The following is a 20,784-nucleotide window of genomic DNA, read 5'->3' as shown; positions in this document are numbered from 1 at the left end:
AGTTAAAAATAAAACTAAAAGTTTTTATTTTTATATAAAATGACATTTTGTCAGAACCAGCAAAACCCCAACATCAACAAAGTAAGAAACTAAAAGATAGTAATAAAAGAAATAAGTAGAAACCATTTGTAGAATATATTTTTGTAATCGAAAGGAGCAAAGATCTTTTAACTATATAATATGCTAATTACAAATAACAATCCTTTGATATGGTACGAACGTTAATGTTCTGCTTAACTTTATCAAGCATTAAACGAAAATCTGTAACAAAATAACAGAAAACAAATTTAATTTATGCTAACAATAAATTTAATTTATCAAGTGTCTTACAAATTATAAAAGCGTTTTTCTATAGGTTTGGTATATTGATGGGGAATATAATACAGCGTTGATATAAGAATATACTATATTTCTGGTGAGTATTTAAAGTCGTATTCAATTGATTTTGTGAATGCTAGCTATTGTCTAAATATTTCAATAAAAAAAAATCAATTTCGAGATATTTATTGCTAACAGAAAAAGACATATGGTGTTAGTTGCGTGTGTCAAGTAGTATCGTTTGAGAATCTACCCAGCTAGTCTTCCAAGTTGATCTCTCTTCCATCATTAATGACTCGACTTGTGAATATTAAAGAAAATTAAAATTAATTGAGTTTATTACTATCATTTAAAAAACGCGCTGCTAATGCAAAAATGAGTATTTCAAATATTCAATTTCCCTAATTTACTTCTTCAGTAATCCCAAGAAAGTCCGCCCTTTCTAGCTTGACGTCCTTCATAAAGTATTAAGTAGACTTTTACATTAAATTATAAAAACTTGAAAATCCGGTCAGCTGTCATTAATTAATCAAAAACTGAGCTACAATTCAGTAATATTTTTTTGCATTTGAAATAAAAGGGAGAAATTGCCAAGTGTACATACATATATATAGAACTAACTACTATAATGGCTGATGAAAATTATGATAAAGGTGAGGTAATGACTCAAGTGAGGCAGCAAATCGCTTTGGCGAATGCCCAGGAGATGCTCTCGAAGATGACGGAGAAGTGTTTTAGGAAGTGTATCTCCAAGCCCGGCAAGGCTCTGGATGGGTCTGAGCAACGATGCATTACGCAGTGTATGGATCGCTTCCTGGACACATGGAACCTCGTCTCGCGGACCTACGGCAATCGGCTAGAGCGTGAACAGAACGCAATGCAGAGCGAGAATTTGTTAAACTGAACACTAATTGAATATAAATTGAAAACGTAATTAAAGAGACTTCCGAGTCGTATATAGTTCGTAATGCATCCGTTTCGAATTAAATCTGCTCTGGGCGAGCCCCAAGCTAATGCTCGCTCAGTAATAGGCGCTTATCACGCGTGCAAAAAGATAAGCAGTTATTAGTGAGTGAAAAAGTGCAACGGTATTGCGTCCCCTCCCACCGACTGTAAGACAGCTGACGGGGACGTGTCGGGTAGAGAGGATCTTTGATGAATGTGCTATTCAGCTTGATATGTGCGAAATTCGACGATCGTTATCGTGTTTGGAATGGTCTCGTTAGCTAACGGATGAACATTGACCAAAGCGCACCTTACAGCGTTGTGTAGTTTCGAGACCACTCTAATCCATTGCACCGTTTCTTTCCATATGCAAATTTTCAGCAAATATTTATATTTGTTTTACAAAAAGCAAAGCAAAATACGTTAATTTTTGAAATCGAAGAATATAGAAATCAGGAAAATACAAATCAATTAGTTTCAAAATTACTGTACGGAATTGTAGAATTCAAGAAATTTGCATTGGTCTCAAAAAGCTAGACTCAAATCTTAAGAAATCGTGAAATTGAGTTTAATCAGAATTCAAAAATTAACTGTAGTCAGACTCAAAGTCCGCTGCAGTTTTTGTAAATCGATAATCAAAATATAGTTATTGAATCTAATATATATTACATTACTACTAAGTAAAATGCTTCAATAATGTTTCTAAAATATACTTGAGAACATATAGTATTCTAACTCATTTTGGCGAATATCCTAAAATATTTTGAAAATGAGTTGGCCCCCATCCAATAAAAAAATACGTTCGCTCTATAGCTCAGTTATTTCAAAGCCATAGAAATTTCTTAATTCATATTCTCATATCATATTTTTAGTTTAGAATAAAATGTGCTTAGTAATAGCATTAGTATTACAAATTTCTTTGGCTAACTACTTTATATGGCGCCCCATCAATTAAGGCCCATAAAAAACAAATTACAAAAAAACATGCAAAGCCTTATCTTAAGCTATTTAATTGTTTGTAAGACATCATAACTAAACGATCGTATTAGCGTGAACTTGATTTTTGATAATGATTTGCGAGCAACGAACAAAACAAATTGCTATCAGGTAGTGCTCAGGGTCGGGGGACGTTGTTTAGCAAGTGCAGCTGACCGGTTGCCAAAAAAATTTGTGCAAAATTAAAAAAAAAAAAAAAAAAAAAAATAGAAAAATCAAAAATAATAAAAACTGCAAAAGATAAAATGCGAACTTGTTGCCGAACTTATTGGCTCGAATACCAAGAGCAACAAAATCCAACAATGAATTCGCTTTGCTCGACGAGGTACATTCGAAGCCACACAAGTTACGATAAGAACCCGACCTAAAACACCTTCATATAGTGCAGCTCTGTGCTTTCATCCAAAAGCTTTCCAGCCAGTCGACACTATAAATAGTCACAACACCAGCAAGTGCGATGGGTTTGAGTAATCATGGCAAGAACACGATAACACATACATATACCTTATCTACACCTACTAATCGGTACCGGGCCACCGCGGATAGGCTTGCATTGGATGGGCTGGGCAGTGGAAAGGGGGAATACCATTCGGAAAGTTTCGCCATGTACGAGACAATTACACTATCGTATTAGGTAAGCTCATTAATGATAAGCAGCACTTCACAAGATTACCCAAACGTGAGAGCAACTTTGGATGTACTGTAAAAAGATGACAGATAGGCAAAAGCTAGTACATGGAAAGATTATAAAAGCATATATACATAAGGTTATTTTGAATTATGTGAGGTAAAAGGGAATTTATGAATTTATATTGATTCGGTATTCCCATAAACCAATAATTTTATGATTTTTATTAGATCGACAAAATTATATATGATATAAAATGTTTCTATAGTTCAGTGCAGATTGTGAACTAAAAGACAACTTTGACAAATTAGAGCTGTACGTTAATATATTATTTAAGATAGACAGAGATGGAGTATATTTGAATCAAATCTGTAATCCTAAATAATGTCTTAGAACTTTTGCAATGGGAATCGAGATATTATTATATATATTAATACATACACGAGATAGACATAAAATGATCTTGAGATTTACTAATTGTGTACTTATAAATCATTGAAAATTTAATGTAGTTCAGAAGATTTGGTTGCACATTTCCATTCAATTTCTTAACTCAGGCAGACTAGGAAGTAACTGAAAAGATACAGAGAGACAATCTTTAACATCGTGTTGTGTGTCTTATCTACTGTTTGGGAACATGTGTCATACAGTGATTCCCCTCAGAATTCTGAGGACCTGAATAACATTGTAATACATTAGGTGATGCTTATGCAATATATTTAAAATAATTACGTTGTCAGCAGAAAGTTGTTAACTATTCCAAAGAGGCAGACACAGTTGTCGAAATATGGAAAGCCTTTCAGCTAATTATTGCACTGAGCATCGGCCCGTGGGCTATAAAAGGAAATGCTCGGCCGTTGCACGACGCATTTAACCGGATGAATATTAAAAATGCAATTGGGTAAGTCGCACATTGAATTCTAAAGGAAAATTTTCTAAGATCCTTCGTTTTAGTGAACCTCCTGTGGATAGGTCTGCTGACGTTTCCGCAGGCATTCGCCTTGGATGCATGTGCAGGACAAAAATTTGGATATAAAGCCGTCGATCCAGCAGATCCTCATGCATACTACTTATGTTTCGGCTTGCTGGGAAAAATAAGAAACAATTGCGCGGAGGGCTTTCGATTTAATGTGAAAGCACAGAACTGTGCACAAGTCCCTCAGTCAAACATTCAACTGAAAAGTGCAGACAGTGGCGTTCGAAATGAGTTCAACATCAATCAAAACATAACCATGGACAGGCCGATTATTTTTAATATCTTTGGCGGTCTGTGGAATAGGCCACCAATACCACCTTTCTTTCCACCAAAACCCACTTTCCGCCCACCAACGCCACCGACGCCACCGACAATTGAAGTCCCATCTACTGAAAGTTCAAGCTCTAGCTCTGAAGCATCATCAACTGAGAGCTCAAGTTCCAGCTCTGTAGCCTCATCTACTGAAAGTTCGAGTTCCAGCTCTGAGGCCTCATCTACTGAAAGCTCAAGTTCGAGCTCTGCAGCCTCATCTACTGAGAGTTCGAGCTCTAGCTCTGAAGCCTCATCGACGGAGAGCTCAAGCTCTAGCTCTGAAGCCTCATCAACTGAGAGCTCAAGCTCCAGCTCTGAAGCCTCATCTACGGAGAGCTCAAGTTCCAGCTCTGAAGCCTCATCTACTGAGAGTTCAAGCTCAAGCTCTGAAGCTTCGTCTACGGAGAGCTCGAGCTCAAGCTCTGAAGCCTCATCTACGGAGAGCTCAAGCTCCAGCTCTGAGGCTTCATCTACCGAAAGTTCAAGCTCTAGTTCTGAAGCCTCATCTACGGAGAGCTCAAGTTCCAGCTCTGAGGCCTCATCTACTGAAAGTTCAAGCTCTAGCTCTGAAGCCTCATCTACGGAGAGCTCGAGCTCTAGCTCTGAAGCCTCATCTACGGAGAGCTCGAGCTCTACCTCTGAAGCCTCATCAACTGAAAGCTCGAGCTCTACCTTTGAAGCCTCATCAACTGAAAGTTCAACCTCTAGCTCTGAAGCGTCGTCTACTGAAAGCTCAAGTTCGAGTTCTGAGGATTCATCTACTGAGAGTTCGAGTTCCAGCACTGAGGCTTCATCTACTGAAATCTCAAGCTCTAGTTCTGAAGACACCACTGAGGATACGACCGAGAGCTCAACTTCCACTTCTGAGAACTCAACTCCCGAAACCTCAGGCTCTACTTCCGAGGACTCAACTGAGGCAACCAGTTCCAGCTCTGATGATAGCTCAAGTTCCAGTTCAGAGGCAGTTTCGACTGACAGCTCCACTTCAGAGGATGATGATCCATCAGAAAGTTCTACGGACAGCCTTAACACTAGTTCTGAGGAATCATCTACTTCAGATGAAACTGATCCGGTAGAGATTTTTACCGAGGCATTACCAACTTCTTCGGCAGGAACTGAGACCGAGGATGCCAGCTCCGAAGATCCATTATCTACCTCTGAAAATCCGTTTGATGAAACCACTGAAAGTGAAGACACAAGTTCATCAACTAGTGAAGCCCCGATTCTCTCGAAGCCCATAAGAGCTGATGTGGGAAAGCTTGGTAAGAAATTGGAGAGTATTTTATGGATTCCAACAGACGTAGAAACAGTAGAATCCCCTTCAGAGTTTGACAAAAGCGCGCGTTGTGCCCTTCTCCCAAGTGGAGCATATCTAAGAGATCCAACGTCATGTGCCAACTTTTATGTCTGTGCTAATGGACGCGCCATTCTTCGAAAGTGTCCAAGAAATTTGTACTTTGATATTGAGAGTAAGGTGTGCAACTTACCCAACCTTGTAGATTGCTCTCAGCAACAAGAATCCATATCCATTCCAAAGCCATTGACATACAATTTTGGCAATACTGTTGGCAATAGCATAGAGACGACACAATCCGATGAAAATGTCTTAGAAAATAGTTATATAGCTGATGATGACTTGTCGACATCTCTTGATAGCTCAGCTGTTACCACCGACGATCTAGATGACGAGTTAGATGAAGACTCAGAAACATCAGAGTCACCAACATCAGTGTACACAGAAGAGGATATCTTCGACTTTGATGTATTCAACACCAATAATTGGGATGACACTAATTATTTTGACGAAGAATCCATTTGCAGCTCGCAGCCAAATGGTGTACATTTGAGACATCCAAACTCATGCAGTAAATTCTACATATGTGCAAGTGGGCGTGCTGTTTTGCGAAGTTGCCCATCCAGCCTGTATTTCGATATAAAGAAAAGAGTTTGCAATTTCCCTGCTGCTGTTGACTGCAGTATTATCGAAGACGACAGTAGAGATGACGGAAATCCATTCCAGCTGACTGATAATCAGCCCAACCTACTCCTAGCAAATACACTTAGAAGAGCAAAGTCTCCCAAAACACATCAAATTGACAGCGTCACATCAGGCAGCACCTCTATTAAAGTCTCTGCAGCAAAGATGGAGCAAAACAAGTCATCTGCAACTGAGATTCTAAAGACAAACAATGCGGCACTATCCTCAGCGAAACCTCATATCTTACCTTCACAGAATGCGAATGCGCCAAAGAAGCAAGGCAACCTTAATAACGATCTTAAGTATAAGGGATCGGCATCTTCAACGGAAAGAGTTACCTCAAAGGACACATCAGAAGTAGAGCAAATGCAAAACAAATTGTCTGTATCTGAGAATATCAAATCTAAGGAAAAGCCACTAGCTTCACCAATATTGAATGAATCCAATGATCAAGGCAAACCAAATATGGCTCAGAGTCTGAAAACAGATCTATCAAAGGATCAGGGTAAATCAAATAAGGATCTGACATCTAAAGCAGCGGCATCATCATCAACGAAGACCGTTATCGCAAAGTTCACCTCAGAAGTAAAGAATGAGCAAAGTAAACTTTCCGTATCCGAGAGCCTCAAATCAAAGGAAACGTCACTACCTTCAACAGTAACGGATCTGTCCAAGGATATAAATAAACTAGATAAGGATCTGACATCTAAAGCAGCGGCATCATCATCAAAGGAAAAATCAAAATTAGAGGAAGAGCAAAGCAAGCTGTCTGCATCTGAGAACATAAAATCTAAGCAAACGCCACTACCTTCACCAATATTAAGTCAATCCAATGATCAAGGCAAACAAAACATGGCTCAGAATCTGAAAGCAGATCAATCAAAGGATCAGGGTAAATCAAATAAGGATCTGATAACTCAGGCAGTAGCATCTTCTTCGGGAACGGATCTCTCCAAGCATACAAATAAACTAGATAAGGATCTAACATCAACGAAGTCCGTTATTGCACAGGACACATTAAAAGTAAAGGAAGAGCAAAGCAAACTATCTGCAGCTGAGGACATCAAATCTAAGGAAACGCCACTACCTGCACCAATATTAAGTCCATCCAATGATCAAGGCAAACAAAACATGGCTCAGAATCTGAAAGCAGATCAACCAAAGGATCAGGGTAAGCCAAATAAGGATCTGACATCTAAAGCAGCGGCATCATCATCAACGAAGACCGTTATCGCAAAGTTCACCTCAGAAGTAAAGAATGAGCAAAGTAAACTTTCTGTATCCGAGAGCCTCAAATCTAAGGAAACGTCACTACCTTTAACAGGAACGGATCTGTCCAACGATATAAATAAACCAGATAAGGATCTGACATCGAAAGCAGCGGCATCATCATTAAAGGAAACATCAAATGTAAAGGAAGAGCAAAGCAAGCTGTCTGCATCTGAGAACATCAAATCTAAGGAAACGCCACTTCCTTCACCAATATTGAATCAAGCCAAGGATCAAGGCAAACAAAACATGGCTCAGAATCTGAAAGCAGATCAATCAAAGGATCAGGGTAAATCAAATAAGGATCTGACATCTAAAACAGCGGCTTCATCATCAACTAAGTCCGTTATCGTAAAGGACACATCAGAAGTAAAGCAAGATAAAAGCAAACTGTCTGTGTCTGAGAACACCAAATCTAAGGAAACGCCTCTACATTCACCAATATTAAGTCAATCCAATGATCTAGGCAAACAAAACATGGCTCAGAATCTGAAAGCAGATCAATCAAAGGATCAGGGTAAGCCAAATAAGGATCTGACATCTAAAGCAGCGGCATCATCATCAACGAAGACCATTATCGCAAAGTTCACCTCAGAAGTAAAGAATGAGCAAAGTAAACTTTCTGTATCCGAGAGCCTCAAATCTAAGGAAGCGTCACTACCTTCAACAGTAACGGATCTGTCCAAGAATATAAATAAACTAGATATGGATCTGACATCTAAAGCAGCGGCATCGTCACCAAAGGAAACATCAAATGTAAAGGAAGAGCCAAGCAAGCTGTCTGCATCTGAGAGCATCAAATCTAAGGAGACGCCACTACCTTCACCAATATTGAATCAACCCAAGGATCAAGGCAAACCAAATGTGGCTCAGAATGTAAAAGCAGATCTATCAAAGGATCAGGGTAAGCCAAATAAGGATCTGACATCTAAAACAGCGGCTTCATCATCAATTAAGTCCGTTATCGCAAAGGGCACATTAGAAGTAAAGCAAGAAAAAAGCAAATTGTCTGTGTCTGAGAACACCAAATCTAAGGAAATATTGAATCAATCCAATAATCAAGGCAAACCAAATATGGCTCAGAATGTGAAGGCAGATCAATCAAAGGATCGGGGTAAATCAAATAAGGATCTGATATCTAATGCAGCGGTATCATCATCAACGAAAATAGTTATCTCAAAGGATACATCAGAAGTTAAGCAAGTGCAAAGCAAACTGTCTGTGTCTGAGAACATCAAATCTAAGCAAACAGGGCCTTCATCAATAACTCTCTCCAAAGACTTAGGCAAACCATATGTAGCTCAAAATCTGAAAGCTGATCTACCAAAGGAGCACGGTAAACTTGATAAAGATCTACTATCTAAAGCAGCAGTATCACCATCAACAAAGTCAGTTATTGCACAGGACACATCAAAAGTAAAGCAAGAGCAAAGCAAACTGGCTGCATCTGTGAACATCAAATCTAAGGAATCGCTACTGCCTTCACCAATATTAAATCCACCCAACGATCAAGGCAAACCAAATGTAGCTCAGAGTCAGAAAGCAGATCTATCAAAAGATCAGGGTAAAACAAACGAAACGAATATTATCGCAAAGGACACCTCAGAAGCAAAGCAAGATCAAAGCAAATTGTCTGATAGTCTAAAATCTAAGGAAACGTTACTGGCTTCATCGAAGACGGGTCTTTCCAAGAATCCAAACAGCCCTGAGAATATAAAATCTAAAATTGTGGCATTGCCTCCAACGAAACCAGATATTTTAAGTAATACATCAGGAGTCATCCAAGAGATTTTCGAATCTAAGCAAGGTCAAAACAAATTGTTAGGGTCTGGGAAACTGAACCCTAAGGAATCAAAGGATCAAATAAATTCATCTGTACATGAGAGCCCGAACTCTAATGAAAAGGAATCGCCCTTGATGAAATCAGTTATTACAAAAGATGTATCAAAAACTAAGGAATTGCTATCTGAAGTTGGGAGTGCAAAGTCTAGCGAAACGTTTTTAACTTCAATGAAAGCAGTTACTTCAAATAATAACACGATATCACAGCAAGAGCAAAGTAAAGCATCTCTAGGTAAGGAACTCAAGTCTAATGATAAAAGGAAATCATTGCTCATGCCGAAATCTGGTTTGACGGACAGTAAGCCTGCTGTAAAGAGCGACCCAACAAAGTCATCTGTTGCTGAAAGTCTCAGGTCTAACGACGCAATTCTGGCAAATGACAAATCGATTCAAAATCTAGACCAACGGAAGCTACTTTTATCTGAGAATCTAAAATCTGAGAAAACGGATTCATCATCTACAAATTCAATGGAGCAAATCAAACCAAGTGATATTGTGAAGTCTAACAAAACGATATTACCCTCAGATAAATCAAATCTAATTGTGAACACGCCAAAACCAGAGGACAAGCATTTCAAGCCAACTGCACTTGACTATTCGGATTCCTCAAGGGATCAAGCCCTAGATGAAAATCCTAAAACTCAGAAGATGAGTTTAGCCCAATCGAAAGCAGATCTATCGAAGACTACGTTAAAAGCAGAGCAAAATAAAGCCAAACCAGTTGCGGGGCTAACAGCTAAGGAAACAGTACTGTCCGCCACAAATGTTGATTCCTCAAAAGAAGCATCACAATTGAAGATGGTACAAAGCCAACCAGCTGTAGGCCCGAGTCTGAAATCCAACGAAAAGGTATTATACTCAACGAAACCGGATCACTCAAAGGAACATGACATGCCATCTGCAGCTGAGGCTCTGAAGTACATTGAACACCTTATATCTTCTACGCTATTTGATCTATCAAAGAATGCATCGGCTTTAAAGAACCTCCAGATAGTGTCCAAAGCAGAAAACATAATTGTGCCTTTGGAAGACGAGGTTGACTCCAAATGCCGTTCTTTACCTAATGGTGCTTTTATAAGAGATCCAAATCTCTGTGCTAAGTTTTATGTGTGCTCCAATGGGCGTGCCATACCTCACAGCTGCCCGAATGTTCTCTATTTCGACATCAAAAAGAAGGTCTGCAATTTCCCCAGCCTGGTGGACTGTACAAGCGGAGACGAGGAATTTAGTACAGCTCCAAGTAATCTTTTAAGCCCGAACGGTGATTCTCCATCCGAACCGGATGATTCGCCGATTCCAGATTGTAGTTTATTCCCAAATGGCGAATATATTAGGCATCCAAGATCATGTAGCAAATTTTATGTCTGCGCTAATGGAAAGGCCATTCCTAGACAGTGCCCTAAAGGTCTCTACATAGACACTGAGATAAAATATTGCAATTATCCCATTCGCGTGAAATGCAAGATCGATGATGCAAATAGCCCAAGTGGTTCAGTCATTACAGGCACGGCGGTTAACTGTACCAATAAGAGAGATGGAACCACTATGCGGGACTCTGAGATCCACAATAAGTATTACGTTTGTCGAAACGGTACTCCAGTTACCCATTTCTGTGACCCAGGGAAATGGTTTGACCTTAATCGAGGCGTCTGTGTCCAGAAGCAGTTGGTCGACAACGACCCATTAGTGCCCTGGCTATAATTTCTTTAATGAAGTAATAGAAAATATAAAGATATATGTATATAAGAGGTGTAGGGTTTTGCTATATGGATATGTTTAGGCTGCGATATAGTTATGTAAGCATATATATTATATATATTATATTTGGCTAGGCTGTTATATATAAACATATATATCAAACGATCGAAAGAGCAATACAGTTTCCGCATTTTATTGCAAGGTAATAAATCATATTCTAACATGATGAGATTTATGCTCGCAACATTTATGAATTTATTTTACAGAGTTTTTTCGTTGTGGTAAACACTAATCGAATCAGTAACATCTTGATTAATTCAATTTTCTACCAAGAAACTTGCAGACTCCCCGGCAGACAACACGGCGTATGTTGCTTGGGACGAGTCCTTGAAGTGTGACGACAAATTACAGGACATGGAACAAACAACTGCCGGCTGAGGGGCGGTGGTGTGGAGGGACGATAGGTCGGATAGGCGGATGGGGCGGAGGCAGAACCAGAACGAAATCGATTTTGTTTCAGGGCGATTCACGTGACAATACTCCCGCCAGACATTTTAAAGGCACAGCAATTTGAGTTACATATTCGAAAAGATAAGAAGTGCCAACACCTCATCAAGAGCCACCCCGGAACAAACCCTTGTCACGCTGACTGGCTGCTGCCCCATTACAAGGACATTTGAAAATATAACATTGCGCGAATCTCACGACTCTTATTTCCCAAATATGACTTTACAATAGCTAGTCGAAAATATTAGAATGCCTTTATGGCCCGACCCCAATTGGCATTGTTGGGTTAGGCAGTGCTATAAGGGTTTATTTGCGAATTAGGCGCCAAAAACTGGAGTACAGTAAAATAGTATTATAAATGCCACAGACCGTGAGCGCTCAAAAGAGTGTGGGAGAGAGAGAGGTATAAAGAGAGAGCCCAAGCGGCTCATGGGGTGCGTCCAACTGGCGCTCTCGATGGTGGTTGTTTGGCATGTTAGCGACGACAACGCCGGCTATTGTCAAAATGCAGCCAGAGGTCGCAGTTGGTTTTTGTATTCGCTATCGCATTAAGTGACAATTTAATGCTCGATTCGCGAGTGAGCATTGGTCAGTGACTGAGAGTGGAATGTTATCGAAATGCAAACGACATTGAGTAATAAATGTTAACAATTTACCGTTTCATGCGAAGCCAACGCCAATGCTAACAAAGACGCGCTGCCATTTCCAGGCATTGGCTGTGAGGCTGTAGCGCCATCTCGCTCGCACCGGGATACAACATTCAATCGATAAGCTTAACAGAGGACTGCCAACCTAAGCAGAAGTGTGCAATGTTAACTGAGCGGCCATTGGGGCTAGCGACGAGTAATCGCATTCGCATTCGCAGTCGCAGTGTCAGCGTTAAGACGTTCAGTTGGAAGTGTGCAAAGCGCCATTAGAGCGCCACGAAGTGTGAGTTCTATACATGGTGTGTGTCCTGTGAAATGTGAAACTCTAAATGGGAATGTGCATTAACAAATACATACAGGGCAGCGCACAGAAACCAACACACAACTTTGCTCAGATCATAAAAACAAATACGAAAACCCAGTGTAAGGCGCTCCAGCTCGATTGCCGTTATATTTAGTGTGAGTATTAAAAAAGTCTGCATTTGACAACGGGCGTGAACTTAGGCGCCATCCACGCAGGTAAAGTGCCTGGCTGCAGCTACTTTTATTGTTGCTTAACCAGAGCCAAAAATACGGCAAGCGACAGTAACAATAACAAATGCAACAACAACAATAACAGCAAGATCAACAATAGCGAACTAACATAAAAAAAATTGCTGGCAGTGTAGTAAAAGTTAATCGACAAAGTAGCGAGTAAACGCAACATACAAACCCTCCTCCCAAACACACAATGCCCTGCAGCAGCAGCAGCAGAGGCAGAGGCAGAAGCAGCGACAGAGGCAGAGGCAGTGACAGCGACAGCGACAGCAGCAGCAAGTGCTTTGTCGCTGTTGAGGGTTGTCGTTGTTGTTGTTGTTGCCGTTGTAGTTGTAGCCTTTTATCGTGTGCGCCTGTGCCAGGGGGTTGCTTGGTTTCAGTGCGGCACTTGTATGTGTATATGTGTGCATGTGTGTGTGTGTGTGTGTGACGGTTAATCTCATTCATCAGAGAGTCGAGTTTTACACATTTTTACGCTTGCGAGTATACTACGCTGGCAACACGAACATGGCCGATGATTCGCTCGCTCACTTCCCCCAGCCACCAGCACTCACGACCGCCGTTAACAGTGCTCTCTCTTTCTCTCTCTGAGCGAGCTGTAAGCGCTGCTCAACGGCCCTATGTTAGTATTGCTATCTCGCTTATGCGCACAGAGCCAAAGGCGTAGTTAGTGGTCGATTTTAAAAGTCCTTCACGTAGCGACACACTCGTAAGTATGTGCGTGTGTGTGCGCTGTAAAAGTAGTGTCAAGCACTGCACATAGGTACATGCATAATTACATACTACAATATATGCTAAGAGCAATACACACATCTGTACGATGAAGATGACTTGTATGTGTGTTTTTCGTAGCCAGGGTCATGGTGTATGTATAATGAAATATGATTCTGTCGCACACACACACACACACACACACGCGCACACACACACTTGAATTGTTCTCTGCGGCAGGTGCGAATATACCCAATTTGAATAGGCTTATAGTTTTGGCCCATTTACGCATATTTCTATGTATGTATGTACGTTTGTGTATACGTCTGTATGCTGTGTGGATTCGCACATGCGTATCCACAGTCGTATTAATCATTAAGATGACCTCGACCCTTTCTAGTTTCGTCTCCTCCTGCCCCCACCCCCGTCCGGCCGGCCGGCCATAGATGCTTAATATGTCGCCTGTCAGCTTTTGTGGGCACAAATGAGGAAGCTGCCAACTGTTAACATAAAAATAAATAAATAAATGTGATTGCGATTGCGGTTTGTTGTTGCGGATTTGTTGACAGCTTCCCACCCACAAAGCCAAGCGCCTGCCTACTGCCACGGCATTTGCTATTAATCTGTCGAGAACCGAATCGAATACATCTTTTCTTTTTTTTCTTTTTTTTTTTTTTTGCATATATGTATTCGTATATATACATATACATATGCATATATGTAGTTTTGTGCTGCTCTTAGTGGCGTTTGTATCTGGGCTTTGGCATCTTGGGATTGCCCCAGTTGTCACACGTTCGAGCATCTCTAAGCCATTCCCACATACCAAACTAAACCCCATTTTGTCATCGTGCACAATCCTATCTCCAGTTGTATCTGAAACTCATGATTTGGCACTTCTGGCGCTCAAGGAAATAAGCGATATAAGTGGCTTCCGAGATTGTGCGGGGGATTGTTAATCAAATATTGACAGCAAATCAGCGTGTTGAACAACATATGCTAAGAACAGCACAAAAAACAAAAAAGGAAAAAAAGGAAAAATATACATTTAGATTAGATAAATCTGGTTGACATCATTATACAAAAAGACAGGATTGTTTGGTCTTAGCTCTTTAATCATATATGTATAGGTATATGTATGTGTATGCATGTATATGTATTTAAATATGTATGTGTATGTATATGTGGAAAATAAGTAGAAAGTGTGATTGTTTCTGCCAACTCTCAAAACACGACTTAAGTGTAAATGGGTTCTCAGTTTCGTGTGTTGTGTGAATTGTCCCATATAGAATAAACAAATCAGCTAATTAGTTGTTAACGTGTTACAATGTTGCTGAATACTAAAAAGTGGGTGGGGCACTCGGCCTTTATTGGCCGGTGAGCACCTGCCAGGCGCGTATCTTGTTGTCCGAGTAGCCGGCAAAGAGGGTTTGGCCGTCTATGGACCAGGCCAGCGACAGGCATTGCGGCAGATCGCCTTTTGCGGTGGGCGTAACATCCTCCAGCCAGAGATCGAATGCGGCCTTTTTCGATGCCAGGTCCCAGACAATTATGGAGGAGCCGCAGGCCACGCAAAGCCAATAGCGGCAGGGCGAAAAGGACATGGCATTGACCACATCGTGATGGTCCAGCGGATACAGATTGCGTCCGTCACTCAGGTCCCAGAAGAGCACCTTAGCATCCTTGCCGCCCGACGTGCACAGCGAGCCATCCGGCGAGACGGCCACCGTCGAGAGATAGCCAGTGTGGCCGTGGTGATTGTTGCGCAACTTGCAGTGGGTCAGGTCCCACACCTTGACCGTACGATCCCAGCCACAGGAGACGATTAGGGGATTCGAGTGCTTGGGCGAGAAGCGCACGCACGATATCCAGTCGGTGTGGCAATCATCCGTAATGGTGTACTTGCAGTCCGCCAGCGTGTTCCACAGCTTGATGGTGCGATCGCGTGACCCGGACACTATTTGGCGATTGTCCGGCGAGAAGGCAACGGACAGCACATCCTTGGAATGCCCCTCGAAGCGGTGTGTAGTGGCACTGGCAGTCAGATCCCACAGCCGAATGGTGCGGTCCCACGAGCCGGACAGCGCGAAGTTGCCGTCCGACGAGAGCACCACGTCGCTGATGAAATGCGAGTGGCCATAGTTGCGCTTCAGCGTATACCCATAGTTGTTCTGGCTCTCGCGCGTCAAGCGCCAAACGATGATGGTCTTGTCCCGCGACGAGGAGACCAGCAGGTCCGGATCATACGGATGGGGCGCCACCTGAGTCACCCAGCCACTGTGGCCGGACAGCACACCAGCTAATTGTATAACCTCTGGCATATTCTATTATTTTTTTTTTTTTTATTTTCAGATTTTTGTTTAAAAAATGCTTAACTGTAACTCGGTTTCAGTTAACGCGACGATTGCTAGATTCTCACTAAAATCCTTTGAAATGTATTTATATCTGTCAAATCTTTTTTTATCAAGCTTGAATTTCATTAATTATTTGGAATGACATTTTAATGCGTCGCCTCCTTTTGATATTTGCCTTGCTCGTTTCAAGTCCTCCGAAAGTATCCCTTTGATTTGCTTTTGGGTAAACGCTTTATTCAATTTTCGCAAGAATATTATTTGTCCCTTTTGCTGGGCCTTACTGAGACTGCGTGGGCGAAGATTAAATCAGCTTTGCAGAATGCCTGGCTGATAAATACCCTAACCCAGGCTTGCCTTTTATTAAAATGGAATCTAGAATATACATTTGGTATCGATATCAAATATAGATAAAATGCTTAATGAAATAAACTTTTTATACCCTGAACCCATTGAAAATGGGAAATCAGGGTATAATGGTTTTGTTAAAATGTATGTAACAGGCAGAAGGAGGCGTGGCAGACCCCACAAAGTATATATATTCTTGATCAGCACGACGAGCTGAGTCGATTTGGCCCTGTCCGTCTGTCTGTCCGTCCGTCCGTCCGTCCGTCCGTCCGTCTGTCCGTATGTATGAACGCGTCGATCTCAGAAGATATAAGAGCTAGAGACTTCAACTTTTTTTTAAAATGTCCGATAATATCGCGCGCATATCGAGTTTATCACTAAAAAACGATAACTCATTCCGACACTTTTTTATCGATAAAAAACCTTATCGAAGATCACTTAAAAAATTATATCTCCAACATCTTTCAAGCTAGAGTCTCCAAATTTAAAATGTATATAAAGATGTATTTTATACAATTTCGGTTTTTGTTAAAATTTACCCCCCACCCCTAAATTCACCCCCTCACCCTCATCTTTGTAGAAGTCGTATATCAAATACTAGAGACTTCTGCTTCGGTATACACATACATTTATACATCATGATTACGTTCTGAAAGTTTCATTACGATCGTACGTCTAGAAATTAAATTATTCCACAAATAAGTTCTCATAATATCGCCAACACTGCAGCGCAACCCAAGCGCAATCGCCTGTATATGCGTGTGTGTGTGTGTGTGTGTGTGTTTGTTTGTATGCGTGTGTGTGTGTGTGTGTGCGTGTGTATGTGCGAATTATTATTCAAATATCAGTTGCTCGAAGGGTTCAGGGGATCTCGTAGTCGAGCAGTCTCGACTAGAGCTTTCTTACTTGTTTCTTTTTTAAATTCTTAAATTTATTTGGATTAATTATTAATTGAACTTTATTAACGGAGACATTCCTTGCAAAAATTCTATTGATTAGTCATAGATTGTATACCTCGAAAAAAATTATTTATAGATGTTTTATTTATAGATTGCTAGGATGAGCCTTCATTAACTTTTAAGGTAGATTTCAAGTGGTCAACAGACAATTCCTTCTTCATATTACACTTCAAAGACAGTAAATATGGCTTCTTCTTCTTCTCCTTTTACTGCTTCTTTGGCGCTCGCCTGTTAATTCTAATTAAGATTATTTATAGCTTTTAGACACCTTTGACACTCGCTTTTCCGCACCTCAGTCTGGCTTAATCCGTGTTCAGTTTGGGCACGGTATGTAAACACAAATAGTTGGTTTTTGGCGGCCATCTATCAATATTTAAGAGTTTGACAATTGCTCTACATTATTCTGGGTTTCACGCAGAGCACGAATGCTTCCGCCGTACACTCCGCTATTTAAGGGCGATGACGTAAAATGAAAAATGACGTGAAGCAGGGCAGGAGCTTTGCCAGACGTCGGTGCCGGAACAAAAGCAGCAAAAAGCGAGGCAAAAAGCCAAAGGAAAACAGTTAAAATTGCTTTAAAATGCATAAGTGCGTGTGTAGTAATGTGAGTGTGTGGTAGTGTATGTGTGTGTGCGCAATGGTATGTGTGAATATTGAGCGGGCGCTGGCCAAAACAATGCGGCTTTTCGACGACTCGCCTGAAAAATTACTCATACGGCAATGAAACACGATAGCGTGAATGTAAGTGTGTGTGAGGGAGTGTGTGTGTGTGTGAGCGTGCATATCTGTGTGTGGCGCCAGCAGCGCGCTGTTGTTGCTGGCTTCGCTGCCAGCAGGCAGTCGCCATTCAGCAGACAAATGGACATGGCCAAAGACGGGTGGCTAGACTGACGGGCAGACCGAGCAGGGGGCGCGGCATGGCGTGGGAGTTGGGTAGGGTAATGGAGGGGGCGGCGAGGCGGCGGGCGTGTAGGTGCTGCAAATCGAGACAGAGACACCGAGCACGAGTCCTTTTTGCATTTCGCCGGCGAGTTGTTTAGGGTGCATGCGGGTGTTGGATAAAGTGTTGCCAACACACATAAAAACACTTTGACGTTACATATAAAGTAATTTCTTTTGTTTACTGGAGACCAGCAGTTAATATACGTATGTATGTATATATGTGTGTGTGTGTGTGTGTGTGTGTGTGTGTTTTTATGTTGGATCTCTCTCTCTCTTTCTCTCTCTCTCAGTCACTCACTCACACCCTCACTCACTCAGTTTTTTGTGGATTTAATGTACTGTTGTTAATGGAAATTTCGTGAATATTCAGTGTAATGCGAGAGCTACAGCGCTGATTATTATTTTTTATTTATAGTTTTCCCCTCTTGGGCTCCGCTCTTTGATAAATGTATATGACATGGTTTTTCAAGGTACTTTTTATGGGCCTTTCTTATGTTGAGTATTTGTGCTAATGCATTACAATGCGGCCATGAATTGTTAATACTTAATGGCAGTAATCTATCAGCTGATAATACTTATTGAAATACGTTTCTCTTAATGTTGGAAATGGAAATTCATAAATATTTCCTAGAATAACATATGTTTTTATTACGTAAATTGTAATAATATCTACTCGGAAAAGCATGCAACATCCGAAATTATTACTATAATTATAAATTAATTCTTCTTTCGAAATCCTTATTCAGTTGAACTTAAACTTATATTTAAAATCTCTAAATTTCGGTCTGGTAGCTAATAAACATTTAATGAAAATGAATTTTTATGTCCTTCTCTGCAGTTCCCATAGAGTAAAGTGAAGCACGCACGTTTACAAGCATTCCAATTATGTTTTCATAGGTCTTAAAACTTACATACATATGTTTTCACGTGTATGTACGGCCCATCATAAATAATATCAGCTTACCACTAGCAAACGTAAATATGACTATATATGTATACAGTGTGCATATATGGAGACCTAAATAACAAACAGGAATGAAACTCTAAAGCGATGGCCCGATGAAACCCCACAGGGCCATTAATTGTTTGCTACTCTACAATTTCTTCTTCATCTTTTTTTATATTTTTATTTTTTTTGCTTTGTTCGTTTTGCTATTGTGTGTTTCCATTTTGTGTGCCATGTTCTACGCACCTAGCACACACACACACACACACACATACACACACATGTCAGTTGGTTTTGTTGTTGCTGTTGTTAGTTTTGTTTGTTTCGCCTGGCTAAAGCCGCTTTAGACGCGTTGTTGCTTTTGGGCCTTTTGTTCCTGTTTTTGGTTGATGTCGGCTGTCGGTGTTTTGTAATTTATGCGGCTTCCCCCAGCTGCAGGCCCAGTCCCAGTCCCAGTCGCAGTCGCAGTCCATCAGCCACATCAGATCGGAGAGATATAACAACAATTACATTTTACGCTCTTTTAGGCGGCAAGCGAACCAATTGACAATTGGCCAGCCTCTGTCCACCTTTAGCTGGGATACTATATGTACCCATGTTCGATGCTGGAGCTTATATACTTTTTACCTGGCTGCAACTTCAATATACACTCATTAGTATGAAATGGCCAAAAGAGCTGTGAAAACTACACAGCGAACCATATCCATTGACCACGCCAAGCAAATTGGTTGCCATGGCCGCGAATGCAACACCAACAGCAACAACTATAGCAACAGCAGCAACACAACAAAGCTTAATCTGATACCTAATACACATTTTAGCCGCTGAGTGAAATTTGGTATTTAAGCGTTAGCTCTTACTTTGTTTCACTTAGCCTCAATCATTAACTCTAATTATCCCTAATGAAAATTGCTTTCTGTTTACTTTTATGCACTTGCCAGAGGCCAACAAACCCATGGCCAACACTAAATATTATGTGTGTAACGCATTCCAGCTGAGATCCTATCAGCAGCTAGAAAATTGTTTGTGGTTCGTTAAATGAACTCAGCTGAGCTTTGATTTAGTTGCTGATTGGCAATGATCTAAGGGTAGTCGTTAACTGATAAGGGAATTGGAAATAGAAATGTAAACAGCTGTAACTACGTAGTGGCATCACTATATTAAGTAATTTAAATGCAGAGTACGAGAGATAAGAATACAGCTTAAGGAGTCAACATGGGCAGACGTGGCATTAGTGATCTCTGTTTTCGCTTTTAATAAATATACATATGTTAGGGAGTTGAGTATTACGTGCCATTCTGATATTCTGTAAGAAAAGTAACTTCCTATCTCCTGCCCTCCTCCATATTTATACGATCGATTATAACGACATAAGAGATCCACTATATGTCATTATTTTGTAGAAAAGTATTTCTTTAAAAGTAAAGAGCGCTGATCAAGGATTCTTGTTCAGAGCGAGATCCAGTGCTAGTTATGTTAGCATATGAATATGAATACATTTGTTATATGTAAATCTGATACTGCACGAAAGAGACTACCTTTTTCATGAGATTCTCAATATTGGCATATTTTTCCTTTCAATCTAACAATGTTCTGATTCCTCAGCTGATTATTGATCAGTTGCAGTATGTCAGTACTTAATAATACATGATTAAAAAGATGCCTACACCTTAATTCAGTTCTTTTCATAAAACATAGACTCTTATGTTACTTACTTGACTGTCTTTCTTCTTAAAGTATTCCCTTTTAAATTTCTACACATTTCAATAATAGAAAATTTCATATTTTTCAAGTGATGCTAGAATATATACATATATAATATTTTTCATTCGAATTAGTCTGCCACAGTCTGCCAAGTAGTGTAGAATAACAATAAT

General features: G+C 40.5%; 3 protein-coding genes across 3 annotated transcripts in view; 2 read left to right on the top strand and 1 right to left on the bottom strand.

Annotated features, from left to right (window-relative positions):
* The first annotated feature begins 872 nt into the window (after positions 1-872).
* Positions 873-1,290, top strand: Tim13 (mitochondrial import inner membrane translocase subunit Tim13). The gene has a single exon (XM_018099868.3). It carries the CDS (start codon positions 947-949, stop codon positions 1,220-1,222), a length of 276 nt encoding a protein of 91 aa, XP_017955357.1. The 5' UTR covers positions 873-946; the 3' UTR covers positions 1,223-1,290.
* A 10,670-nt stretch (positions 1,291-11,960) lies between these two features.
* Positions 11,961-20,784, top strand: part of loaf (low-density lipoprotein receptor domain containing lost and found) — a 39,922-nt gene continuing 31,098 nt past the window's right edge. Inside the window, exon 1 of the mRNA XM_018102478.3 lies at positions 11,961-12,575. The gene's annotated coding sequence lies outside the window, so the exon portion shown is untranslated. The remainder of the gene's footprint in view (positions 12,576-20,784) is intronic.
* Positions 14,532-15,757, bottom strand: LOC108652320 (small ribosomal subunit protein RACK1). Its single transcript, XM_018102482.3, has one exon. The coding sequence runs from the start codon at positions 15,680-15,682 to the stop codon at positions 14,729-14,731; it is 954 nt and encodes a 317-aa protein (XP_017957971.1). The 5' UTR covers positions 15,683-15,757; the 3' UTR covers positions 14,532-14,728.

This window comes from Drosophila navojoa, chromosome 4 (assembly GCF_054131105.1).
Source record: "Drosophila navojoa isolate 15081-1374.11 chromosome 4, UAZ_NAV_1.0, whole genome shotgun sequence".
Classification (NCBI taxonomy): domain Eukaryota; kingdom Metazoa; phylum Arthropoda; class Insecta; order Diptera; family Drosophilidae; genus Drosophila; species Drosophila navojoa.
This window is presented reverse-complemented; position numbering and strand designations above follow the sequence as displayed.